At 38.7% G+C, this 13,319-nt stretch overlaps 1 protein-coding gene across 6 annotated transcripts in view; it reads right to left on the bottom strand.

Annotated features, from left to right (window-relative positions):
• Nucleotides 1-13,319, bottom strand: part of INPP4A (inositol polyphosphate-4-phosphatase type I A) — a 528,838-nt gene that overhangs the window by 336,009 nt on the left and 179,510 nt on the right. For 4 of the 6 annotated variants that reach the window (XR_012715090.1, XM_075265181.1, XM_075265179.1 and 1 more), the window contains exons 17-21: nucleotides 11,507-11,759; nucleotides 6,371-6,403; nucleotides 2,973-3,145; nucleotides 1,968-2,091; nucleotides 1,481-1,607 (exon numbers count right to left, since the gene is read on the bottom strand). Coding sequence is in view for 5 of the 6 variants with exons in the window: in XM_075265181.1 (XP_075121282.1) it covers nucleotides 1,481-1,607; nucleotides 1,968-2,091; nucleotides 2,973-3,145; nucleotides 6,371-6,403; nucleotides 11,507-11,759 (710 nt within the window). In the remaining variant the exon portion in view is untranslated. The remainder of the gene's footprint in view (nucleotides 1-1,480; nucleotides 1,608-1,967; nucleotides 2,092-2,972; nucleotides 3,146-6,370; nucleotides 6,404-11,506; nucleotides 11,760-13,319) is intronic. The other 2 variants (XM_075265182.1, XM_075265183.1) reach the window with 1 other exon arrangement.

Here is a 13,319-nt window from a genome sequence, read left to right as displayed (position 1 = left end):
AAATATTTACAAAGGGTATGTTTACATTGGCACCAAGATCAGTTTAGTCATTTTTCTATTGTTCTCAAAAGAGAAATCCGAAGGACAAGTATGATTGTAAAGGATAGACTGGATCTGTAATATACCATGACTTCTGTGTGCTCAGAGTGTGTTCATGAACACCATTAAAAAAAAAAAAAAAAAAAAAAAAGTTAATAATTTGATTAATTCCACAAAGGAGGTTTCAGATCATGGTGGGTCCGACAATCAGGGGTCCAGCGATCTCTATCTGGAAAACCAGGGTCCAGTGATCAGGAGAGCGGAGGCCAAAAGTTCCACTGAAGCTCCCCTGTGAATGAAGGGTCACTGGACCAATGCTGCAATCTTCAGCAACTCCATAAGGGGGGCTGCAGGTGGTTTTATTTTTTTTTTTTATTTTACCTAGCACACGGGGATCTGTTTCCTAAAATCTCTTGTGTTTTTCAAGCAGCTGTAAAACCGCCTTTAAAACCATTTTAGGCCAAGGCCTCACATGGCATAAATACTGTGGTAAAAACTGCTGCGTTTTACAGTCCCTGCATCCACACATTGCAGAAAAATATGCGCAGTAGGCACAGTGCAATTTCCAAAACCATTGCAGTTTTGTAAATCGCAGTATGTCAATTATACCTACAGAAGCGCCGGCGGTTTCCCTATAGCTATAATTGAAGCAAATAGTCCACAGAGGAAACTTCTGCAGACTTTGTGAAATGCACTGCGGTAAAATAGCGATGTGTTGCCGCCGCGTTTTTTTCCCCACAGCACTTAATTGCAGCGCCCTGCTACGCGAGACCTTAACCACGCAATTTTTTTTCTGCTTTCCATTAATTAGGTAGAATCTACTGAAAAAGGAGAAATCTGCAGCTGCCTCCCATGGAAATGAATGAGGCAGATTACAGGTGTTTGGGGGGAAAAATTTAAGATGAGAAAAAAACACCTCAAAAGCTACTCCAAAAAATCTGTGTCAACATAATTCAATTCCCCCATGAAGCAGAGGTGACATAGTTTGTAAGGGTGACAATACTTCTCACTTTATTGGACGTGCAGTTAGCCATATGACATATTTTACTTGCTAATAGAGATGAGCGAACACTGTTCGGATCAGCCGATCCGAACAGCACGCACCCATAGAAATGAATGGAAGCAACTGTGACGCCGGCCGGCCGCCGGCAAAGTCAGCGTCACAGATGCTTCCATTCATTTCTATGGGTGCATGCTGTTCGGATCGGCTGATCCGAACAGTGTTCGCTCATCTCTACTTGCTAAGCAATTTCATGTATAATAATGACTGTGCATGCGCACTTGACACAGATTCATGTACAATAACTGGACGTCTTTGCTCTTACATCTCCCAGTCATTGCATAGTGAAAACAATGCAGGCTAGTCGATCTGCAAATCATCAAATAACGCTCATTATGGGTAAGAAAATTGGCCGTGTAAAAGGACCCCTAGTTAACTCACCGATTCCCTGTTATTACTGGCAACATGTCAGTAGAAGAGCTCGATGTGGCCTGTGTTACTTTGAAAGTCACATTCCTCAAATCCAAGATCCCCAAACTCATATCTTCAAGCATGGCCAGCTCTTCTCCTAAAGATAAAGTTGGACAAAAACTGTTAACAAAAAAAATCTATTTTTTTTTTTAAGTACCGGGGTTCATGTATCCAGTAGTTTACAGAGACTATATGATAACTCCAAACCTTTCCCATTACACAACATGTGTCTGATTGAGGTGGCCTAAAGATAGACAGAAGTCAGTAACAAGGGAATTGCTACTTATGGCCATTGTTAAGCTATGTATTTGCCAATATGTTAATAAAAATGTATATATATATTTTTTTTAAGTATGCTTACCATAAGTGGGATTTCTAGATTTCAACCATATAAAGATCAGTCTTGGCTCATCTGCACTGTACCCTATACAACACTGTTACTCTATACAATACTCACCATAAGTGCTAAGAAGACTTTCAAACTGTGCCAGGAGACCAATAGTGTATAACTGGCGCAGGAAACCATCATCATGCAGACAGTTCCTCAGCTTGATAATGAAACCACAGATCAGCGCTGTTAACTAAACCAGATAAACAGATTAAATAAATATGATATAAAGTTCATCAGTAACATGAACTAAAAGGGATTATATGTGGGAATATGAAAAGCTTACTAGTGTATTTCTTGCACTGGGAAAGATTTCTTACTAAAATATATGCAGGACCTCTGGAGCCCCAACAATTAGATTTGCAGACTCCCCTGTTGATGCTCCATCTGTGACATCACTGAATGAGCTCTACTACTGTTGCTTGTACATAGAGTAGAGTGGGGTGGGTCATGTGACCAAGATCTGAATCAACAGTGGGAGCAGCTGAGGACAATCTTTAAACCCACCGCTGCATTCTGTATATCTAATAATCGCAGTTCTGGGGAACCTCCATATATATTATATATATATATTAGTAAGTAAGCGTATCCATTACATTGAATGCACTAAGCTATTTTTCCCCATATAACTCCCTTTGAGGCTGGTTCACACAGTGCTAAAGAACTGCATGCAGTTTTTAATTGCTGTTATGAGTAACCCATTTTTACTATGCCAATACACCAGTCTGTGTAACCTAGTCTCTGATGTAAATGATGTGAAACCAACAGAATTTTCAAGTGGCAGAGTTTTATTAAACTTAGAGGCCAAGGGGGAAAATTACAGGATTTAGTACTATTTTTTTTTTGCGTTTTTTTTTTTTAAATATAGATAGGGACATGGGAATTTTTTTTAAAAAAAAAGTTCAATATTTCAGAAAAAAACATATGTTTAACTTAAAAACTTGGTTAACTATGTCATTTTCCCTTTAAAAGCAGCTATACCAGTGTGGGTCTAACCAATGAGACCTCCACGATCTTGTATACAGTATAATATGTAGATAGATGAGAGGAATTAGGAGATGAATTATAACATACCGTTTGACAGAAGACAACATCCCTGCGGTACTGGAGACTCAAGCACAAGGCGATTGTTGGAGCACTGTCCTGCATTAACAGAAACACCATGGCTTTCTTTGCTTTATCACTCATCATGGCCACACAGTCGGTTAGTGTACTCAGTAAGGGGTAAAGGGCCTCACTCCATTCCCCTACAGAAAATCAGAGCTTATCAGTAGAAATAAAAAGCACGTATGGTGACTAGTCAGAAACAACTGTATATAGTTTGTTACTGAATGGTTATCTATTTCATAACACAAGTAATACCAAGCACATATATACTTAAGTTAACACTGGCTTCTTTTAAGTCTGTTGTTCTGATCTGCCATAGGATCAGTACAACAAACTGAAAAACTAATACAATGACAGATGCAGATGGAGCACATTTTGTCTGCGTCCATAATTTTTTTACAGTAATGTAAATAATATAACAGAAGCTTTCTTCCATCATGTATGTTTAACAGTAGATACGCTGGTGAGTGCAAAAATTCATCTTGCAAAGTAAACCAATAAGAAAGTTTCTATTATGTTTGTTAGATGCTGATGCTGCCTTAAATTCCTCTTCATTTTTGGCCACCTGAACAGACCCTTACATTACAGTGAACAATGATGGAAGCTCAATCTACAATTTTGTCAGCTTTTTAGTCCGTCGTTCATATCCTATGACAGACTTGAACAATGTACTCAAAATGTAAATGTAGCCTAAACGTGAAATCTCAAAAAATTATGGAAGAATTTTTGCAAACCCAAAGTTCTCCTAGGTGATCCTCTGAGAAAAAATATAGCTGTCCATAATCCTGGCAAACTTGACCTTAGCTTAGAATTATGCTTTTACATGTGTAGGATACATTATAATATACCTACAATTTCACACACAAAAAAACAATAATGCAGGTAAATTACTTCATGTATTGGGGAATTGTGTTACTAACCAGCAGCTATGGCCTGCTGAAGGATGAGCTTAACAAGACTGTTATCCTCAGCGGCCCGGCCTATGGCTAAGGCCCCACGCAGCAAAAAAGCTGCAGGGAAAAAAACACGGCAGAAACGAATCACGTTTTTTCTCTGCAGACTCTCTGCTCCTATTATACCAATTTTCGCACTGTGTGGCCTCAGCCTTAGGCCGCAAAAATAGAACTGTTAACAGTTTTTTGTTAATTAACTAAATGAAGTGAATCAACAAAAGAGACATCATATTGATATCTGGTGTGACCAGCCTTGTCTTGCCTCAGTTCTTATTGGTACACTTGTACACAGATTTCGAAGGAACTCAGACAGTAAGTAAGCGGCCATTTTCTTGTGGCTTGTGGGCATGCACAGTTGGCTCTAGAAGTTTGACCGCCCGCAACGGAAGAAGACGTGCGAAGAGGCCGTTCCTAAAGAAGACGGAGGCGGCGCTGGAGAATTCTCTCGCACCATTGGGGACGCCCCCAGGGCTGTTTGAGCGCTGGGGCCCACCCCCAGTGCTGCGAAAGAACTAATTTGCATACCGACAAAAACTGGGATTTATACCGAACGGTGGCACGGAGAAGACATCTAAAGGTAGGAGAAGAATAGCCTTTCTTAAGGCTATTTCTACGTGTTAACCAGAAAAAAAATCGATTTTAATGGTAGAATCAATTTAAAACTCAGTACCATTTGCAGAAACTATCAACATCCTGAACCAGATTTATCATCCAGCATCAAGCAATGTGCATTTTAAAACTATCTAGTGTAACACTGTCTAAAATTTACACAATATTAGTAAAACTGCCCCAACCTTTAGTTGTTGGCACCAGCATCATACAATAAAAAATTCATTAAAGGGGTATTCCCATGTACATAATCATATCTATGTTTGTAGATAATTAAAAGTTAAACATTTTTGCAAATATAAGTAATTAAAAATTCTGCAGAGTTTTAAAGATTTTCTCTAACTTTCTTAGTGGTGACAGTCTTTTATCTTGATCAGTTGCCAATGGTTACGACCACTAATGCAGAAACTTTCTATGGTCTGGGACTTGTCAGGAACCTATCCATGATTTTCTTATTGTCGCTGGGTTATCAGGCAGGGACACTACATGTATCAGAAGATATCCCGGCCACAATAAAGTAATCATGGCTGATTTTCTGACCATAGAAAGTTTCTGCATTGGTGGTCGTATCCATGGCAACCGATCAAGATAACAAACTGTGACCACTAAGAAAGTTAGAGAAAATATTTATAGCTCTGCAGAATTTTTAATTAGTTACATTTGCAAAAATGTTTAACTTTTAATCATCTACAAATTAAAAAATAATTTTGTAGATGGGAATACCCCTTTAAGAATGACTGAATCACTAAATATAAAAAAACAAAAAACTTGCAAGTCTTCAGTAGGTGATACCTTTTTTAATGGCTAACTCATAATGATGACAGAATATGACGTTTCAAAGCTTCCTCTGGGCTTCTTCTTCAAATATATATCTAAAAACACTTTCTGCAGGCTGCATATTTATCCACAACTGGGCACAGGGATAGGATTACAGGAGGGAGGGGGGGGGGGGGGAAGAGGCTTATTACTATATACATATAAAAACAAATAATCAATTCACAGTTCCTTTATCTTTATGGCTGTCTTAGTTCAGTGATTTGTATAGAAAGGCATGACCCCATGTGAAAGGTTCATTCCACTATCCAGAGTCTTGAATAGGGTCATGCACTTGTACTCATAAATCAGTCGCTGTTTTCTTGATTTAAAATTCCCTCTTAAAATCAAAATTTTCATGTCACTGGTGATATTATGATCTTGCTGGAAGAAATGTTTTGGCATGGGAAGGTCCATTCTCTGTTGTTTAATTGTATGGCGATGTGAATTGATTCTCATTCTGAGTTATTGGCCAGTCTCTCCAACATACAGATTTTCAGTGGAACATTTGGTGCACATGATCAAATACACCACATTAGGTGTGTTACAGGTGATCGTACCTGGGATTTTATATTCCCTGTTAGAGTTTGGTATCGCTATCCTGTCAGTGGTTAGTATGTGAGGGCAGGTTTTGCACCTTTTCTGTCCGCATGGGAATGTTCCTGTGTTAGTTGGAGGTGACAGTGAGCTGCTCACAACCACATTCCTGAGATTTGGTGGCTGTCTATAGCACAGCTTCAAAACGTCATATTCTGTCATCATTATGAGTTAGCCATTAAAAAAGGTATCACCTACCGAAGACTTGCAAGTTTTTTTTTTTTTTTTTTTTTATATTTCATAACCACTGGCTAACACAGTACAAAAACAAACATTTTCCTTATACTAAATCACTAAAAGCAGCATGATCTGCTAGAGCAAACTGAAAGCTCAAAAGGAGAAAACTAGAATTAGTGGGGGAAAAAAGAAGCAATGAATGGAAGTTGCACATACCTGGTCCAGGCTCTTCAGCACCCGAGCTGCTATCTGCACAGAAATGGAGGGGCAACATGCATGATTAAGGAGCAGCAAATAAAATGTCCAAAAACAAAAGAAAACTATTAAAAACTTGCTGGCAAAATAGGTTTAAAGCAGACCTGTCACCAAGTACAAAGTCATGCCACACATCATTGGATCGCCACTGTGCCCCTGATCAATTTGGCACTTTTGCCATCCGTAAACATACGGTCCCTAGAAAAATATATGTAAATTACCTCTTATTCAACAAGTTGGAGCATTACGGTGAAAAAGAGCTAGTTTACATGTAATCTTCCCAGGGCCATATCTTTTGAATGGGTGGACGGATTTTAATTGATCACGGGCACAGCAAGAATCGAATGGTGTATTTAGTATTTTATATTTGGTGACAGATCCTTTTAAAGCATTTTAGTAGGCTCTATAGTACTAAGCTCGCAAAGGAACATCGAGAAAGCAGTAGAGAACAACCTTGCAAATACAGTTTGTTTGTAGCAAGCTAGGATTTAATTCCAGGTGTAAATCCATGCAAGGGTTTCAATGTTATATCACAATAATCTGTAATATTTTGAAGACGTTTGTCCCTTTTTTACTTTAGTATCAGACAGATAAGAAACATAAAAAATATTTCACTACGGTAGATTGTGAGGGAACAGTTGATAGCACCAAATGCACACTCAAGGATCAGTCATCTTCCTGAAGAATGTCCACTAAACAAACAGTAACATAGCATAGCCAAATATTCTGATTCTGTGAAGCTGAGGCTGTTCTAGAATCACAGCTAAGTGTACATGCTACAGTCCTATGAAAAAGTTTGGGCACCCCTATTAATCTTAATCATTTTTAGTTCTAAATATTTTGGTGTTTGCAGCAGCCATTTCAGTTTGATATATCTAATAACTGATGGACACAGTACTATTTCAGGATTGAAATGAGGTTTATTGTACTAACAGAAAATGTGCACTATGCAATAAACCAAAATTTGACCAGTGCAAAAGTATGGGCACCTCAACAGAAAAGTGACATTAATATTTAGTAGATCCTCCTTTTGCAAAGATAACAGCCTCTAGTCGCTTCCTGTAGCTTTTAATCAGTTCCTGGATCCTGGATGAAGGTATTTTGGACCATTCTTCTTTACAAAACAATTCAAGTTCAGTTAAGTTTGATGGTGGCCGAGCATGGACAGTCCGCTTCAAATCATCCGACAGATGTTCAATGATATTCAGGTCTGGGGACTGGGATGGCCATTCCAGAACATTGTAATTGTTCCTCTGCATGAATGCCTGAGTCGATTTGGAGCGTTGTTTTGGATTATTGTCTTGCTGACATATCCATCTCCGGCGTAACTTCAACTTCGTCACTGATTCTTGAACATTATTCTCAAGAATCTGCTGATACTGAGTGGAATCCATGCGACCCTCAACTTTAACAAGATTCCCGGTGCCGGCATTGGCCACACAGCCCCAAAGCGTGATGGAACCTCCACCAAATTTTACAGTGGGTAGCAAGTGTTTTTCTTGGAATGCTGTTTCTTTTTGGACGCCATGCATAACGCCTTTTTTTATAACCAAACAACTCAATCTTTGTTTCCAAAATGAAGTTGGCTTCTCCAAATGTGCTTTTGCATACCTCAGGCAACTCTATTTGTGGCGTACGTGCAGAAACGGCTTCTTTCTCATCACTCTCCCATACAGCTTCTCCTTGTGCAAAGTGCGCTGTATGGTTGACCGATGCACAGTGACACCATCTGCAGCAAGATGATGCTGCAGCTCTTTGGAGGTGGTCTGTGGATTGTCCTTGACTGTTCTCACCATTCTTCTTCTCTGCCTTTCTGATATTTTTCTTGGCCTGCCACTTCTGGGCTTAACAAGAACTGTCCCTGTGGTCTTCCATTTCCTTACTATGTTCCTCACAGTGGAAACTGACAGGTTAAATCTCTGAGACAACTTTTTGTATTCTTCCCCTGAACAACTATGTTGAACAATCTTTGTTTTCAGATCATTTGAGAGTTGTTTTGAGTAGCCCATGATGCCACTCTTCAGAGGAGATTCAAATAGGAGAACAACTTGCAAACGGCCACCTTAAATACCTTTTCTCATGATTGGATAGATCTGGCTATGAAGTTCAAAGCTCAGTGAGGTTACAAAAACAATTTTGTGCTTCAGTAAGTCAGTAAAAAGTAGTTAGGAGTATTCAAATCAATAAAATGATAAGGGTGCCCATACTTTTGCACCGGTCAAATTTTGGTTTAATGCATATTGCACATTTTCTGTTAGTACAATAAACCTCATTTCAATCCTGAAATATTACTGTGTCCATCAGTTATTAGATATATCAAACTGAAATGGCTGCTGCAAACACCAAAATATTTAGAACTAAAAATGATTAAGATTAATAGGGGTGCCCAAACTTTTTCATAGGACTGTATTTTGATGTCACGAGTAAAATGTCTATGGAGAGGTTTATTATGAAACAGACAAACAATTGCTTTGCAAAGGCTAAAATCCCACCTTCCCAACCCAATCCCTGTGAGCTCTCTATAGGAAAGAGCTACTGTAACTCTTGGTTCTTGGAATAGCTAGGACTTTCTGAAAATCAAAATCAACAGTAGTATCCACCCAAAATGCACCATTTTCTGCCGTTGCACTCAATAAATCTGTCTTAAACATGGTAGACCACACCCATGACCATGTACACCTTTTATGTTAACTTTTGGCAAATGCAGCATAAAACGTGCTATTTTTACAACTGCAATAATTTGTAACAATTTTTGGAGCAGATTATGCCAAAACGTGGTGGGCCATACTTTTTAGGAAAAGTGTGGGGTTTAGTTTTGCCAGCATAAATTATCATTGGTCAACTGACAACAAAAAGATTATGGATGACTGGATTCCCCAGCTTTAATAGGGTTTGTAGATCTAATTTAGGCTAGAGCCCCACGTAGCAAGCCACAGCGGAAAAATGCAGCAGAAATCACATTACATCACATTTTTTTCAGCAGTTTTCCTCTGAAGACTTTCTGTCTCTATTATACCTATATGAAAAACTCCAGCCTTTCCGTAGGTATAATTGACATACTACAATTTACAAAGACCCTATGGTTTTTGAGACTGCAGCATTTGCACTGCAGATGTGGATGGGATTAGCCAAAATTCCATCCACTTTCTGCCACAGCAAAATTCCTCACATTCGCAACATGGAGCCCTGGGCTTAGTCTTTGATTGCTTGGACTCATGAGAACTTGGGTCCAGAGGTCTGATTCCTTTTCGCAGCATGACAGTAGCCAGGAGGACTTTGAATGGAACATCAGTCCTATGAAGCTTGTAAAGTTATACAGAACCCTATTCTTGTGATCAGTGGGGATCCCAACAATTAGACCCTTAATGCTTATCCTATAGAACAGTGGTAAATACTGATTCTGGGATAATCCCCCATTAAAGGAGGGCTCAGTAAATAAATGTTATTCTGTGTGCCATATATACAATTTTATGATATACTTTCTGTATTGATTCTTCAGGATTTTCCAGATTTCTATCATTCAATAAGAATTGGACACAAATCAGTCTTGCTCATATGATGGACACACAAGGGTTCTGAGAGAGCTCTAAAAACTGTACTGCAACTGTTATCAGCCAAGTCCATTAAATGACCACGACAATGAAGGTTCCTGCTGAATTACTGCAAGCAGAGAACTTGGAAAACGTACAAACGTGATTCGGAAAGTATATTGCTGATCATAAATAAAAGAATAATTGTGAATCTAGCCGTACAGCTCAAGTGTCTGACATGTATTTTTCGTGGGACCTACACTAAAGAGAGTGATTTCCAAAAACTAGTGCAGGGGAAAAGGATAAGTGACCTGTAGCACTTTTCCAAGTACATCTGAAAAAAAATAAAGAACCTTATTGGATGCAGTGGAAAACCGCTGTACCCCTGCACTAATTTTGATAAATTCCCCATTCCCACTCTCTCAATGCGCACAAGTAAAAGTACTTCAATACAAACAAGCACATATAGACAAACTCAGTTAAAGGTTATGTTGAAATAAATGGAGCAAGCACATCTCAAGCACGCGTACATACACGATTTACAGAAAGAAAATGAGATAACCGCAATACCAGAAACGAGCAGTAGTGGAAATCTAACGAATATGTATGGCCAGATAGTAATTTAACCATGATAACAGGTTAAAAACCTTAAAAATTATTACACTGACTGACAAAAAAAAACCCCTTAACACACCCATATATTTCAGATTGCTGAAAACTGTGCATGTCTCAGGCAGATATATAGATGATTACAGGTGTGATCTCATTAGACACTAGGCCTGTCCTATAAAGAGGCTCTCAGGAACTAATTTAGGGTAATGTACCTCTTGGTAAGATGTTGTTGACAGATAAATATGTCTCTATGATGAACTCAATGTTTTGCCCAATTGATAGACTTTGAGAAGGGTGAATCATTGGATTGAGAGAAGCAGGATGATTGCTTCGACAAACTGCTGTTCTGACCTAGCTGTTAAGAGGTGTCGGGTGCATTAATTATGTGAAGCCACGCACCAATGGTTCTGAATCCAATGATGGCTGGATTCTAGTATGAAAGCCTTGGTGATTCAATCCAGTCTCTGCAGTGGAGCAACACAATGCCTCAGCTGCTGGTGTGATGATCTGCTGATGTGATGTGCAGAATAGTACCATACCTGCCCAACTATGTCGCATCCTGTATCCAGGCTAGAGGCGGACCATTAGGGCACTAGATCCTCCTTTCAATTATACACTTTTCCCTAATAAACATATTCTTTTGTTTTAATTTTGCAGTTGCCTACATACGTCAACATTACATTCACATGTATAAAATTTAGTCGATTACAACAACCCCTTCTTGATGTGTTATTTTTTTGTCAGTATATTTTGTGTTTCTGTCTTTTAATTGATTATATATCTATATCTATATAAACATAGATAGATAGATAGATAGATAGATAGATAGATAGATAGATATCAGAATGCCGCATTTTACATGTGTACGTTATTAGCTATCTAAGCTCATCTGGTATTGTAAAGTCAGTGCTGAAGGAATGAAGATGCCGAGGATAAAAGTCACAACCATACGCACTTGTCAACTGGGAAGGATGGCATGCAGGAGATGGTGGAGTTGATGTGGATGATAATATGGCCTCGTCTTCTGAGGCCTCTGGGTTTATCCAATATGCTCTCCTTCTCTCATTACCTTTCTTGCTAGTACAGCTTATCTCACATTGGAAGACATCTTCACAGCTGTCACTATGTAAACGTTCTTTCTGGAGAAGCTTGTCTACCCTCTGAATAATGCACTCGAGGCTTTTCTCAACATTTGACCACACTTTCTCCTAAAACCAATAGAAATTTATAGTTATTATTGGTACCACACAATATCCATTAAGTTTAGAGGGTATCCAACCTATACCCATACTGATCACAAGAATAAAGGGACTTTGGGGTTGTTTTAAGGTTGAGTCACATTACATCTGGCATGTATGCAAGTGAATGTGCATGGGGCATACTTTCGTATCTCGTACACATCCATAGACCCAACACTGGGCAGGTATATGCTCCAATACTCTTTTTGTTTTAAAAGAGTTATCCAGAGACCAATACTTCTGGCAGTGTAGTCACTGCAGCAGAAGTTGAAATGTCCTAATATATATGCTGCACCGACTCTAGATCATGTGACCGACCCTGCTCTACTCTTCTTGCTTTTCCTTGAAGTAAAGCAGGCTTGGTCACATGATCAAGAGTTACCGTGTCAGCAGTGAAATACCACTGGTACCAATGTTTGGTATGTATGACTTTTTGATTACTTCTTACTGCTAATTTTGGGGGAAAGCAAGGTGTTATTTTGCGCAGTGAAGTGTGTATATATATATATATATTTTTTTTTTTATTTATGGCATGCAACATATGTGATAATTGATGCAATTTTTGGATAGCGAGGACTTATACGCAAATGGTGACACCATACATGTTTGTTTAATTTTTTTTGTTTACGTTGTGTGTTTTCTTAAACGTAAAGGTTAGGGTTTTTTTTTTAAAAAAAAACTTTCTTTTGTTCTTGTTATTTATTTTTTTAATCATAATTTTCAGTTTTATAAGTTTCCCTAGCCCACAAGGGGAGTTGAACCTGGGATCTCTGACATTGTATTGCAGTACACTGCACATAGGTTCCCTATGGGAACAGTGCATAGGCGGTCTGTTGGAGACTGTTGCTCAGTCTCCTGGCTGCCATGACAACTCCTCAGACCCCACAATTTTATTGCATGGAATCCGAGGGGTGGAGATCTTGTCCCCAGACCAGATGATCACTATTGATCATGGCATCCAGAGGGAAGATACTCCAGCAGCTAGTCCCAGGCCTTGGCTGTGTAACAGGCCGCAGGCACAGCTCTTGTGCCCACAGCATTACAGCCTTGTACTATTACAGCGGTGAGCTTTAACTACACGCTCAGTGTGATGTAATAGTATAGTGCAGAGTGGGAAGGGGTTAACTAGGCTACAATTTCATACACCATGGGCTACTATAAAAAAAAACAAAAGCATATGTTATAGATTACAGTGGCAAATGGTCAGTTTTATCTTCCTGACAGAGCTCCATTTTTCAGATCTCACGTGTCACTTTATTTGGTAATAACTTTGTAATGCTTTAACTTTCCAAAGTGTTTTTGATATTTTTTATTGTGACACCTTGTACTTTGTATTTGTGGTACATTTTGATCAATATATTTTGTGTTTAACTATTAAAAAATAGGAAATTTGGTGAAAACTTGGAAAAATATACAGTTTGAAATTATCAGCTAGTCATGCCACCCAAATTAGTTCATGAATATAATTTACCATATCTCTGCTTTATGGCATTATAAGGCTTACAAGTCAAACATCAATTTTCCAAATTT

This window comes from Leptodactylus fuscus, chromosome 2 (assembly GCF_031893055.1).
Source record: "Leptodactylus fuscus isolate aLepFus1 chromosome 2, aLepFus1.hap2, whole genome shotgun sequence".
Classification (NCBI taxonomy): Eukaryota; Metazoa; Chordata; class Amphibia; order Anura; family Leptodactylidae; genus Leptodactylus; species Leptodactylus fuscus.
The sequence above is the reverse complement of the archived record's forward strand: the minus strand, read 5'-3'. Positions and strand labels throughout refer to the sequence as shown.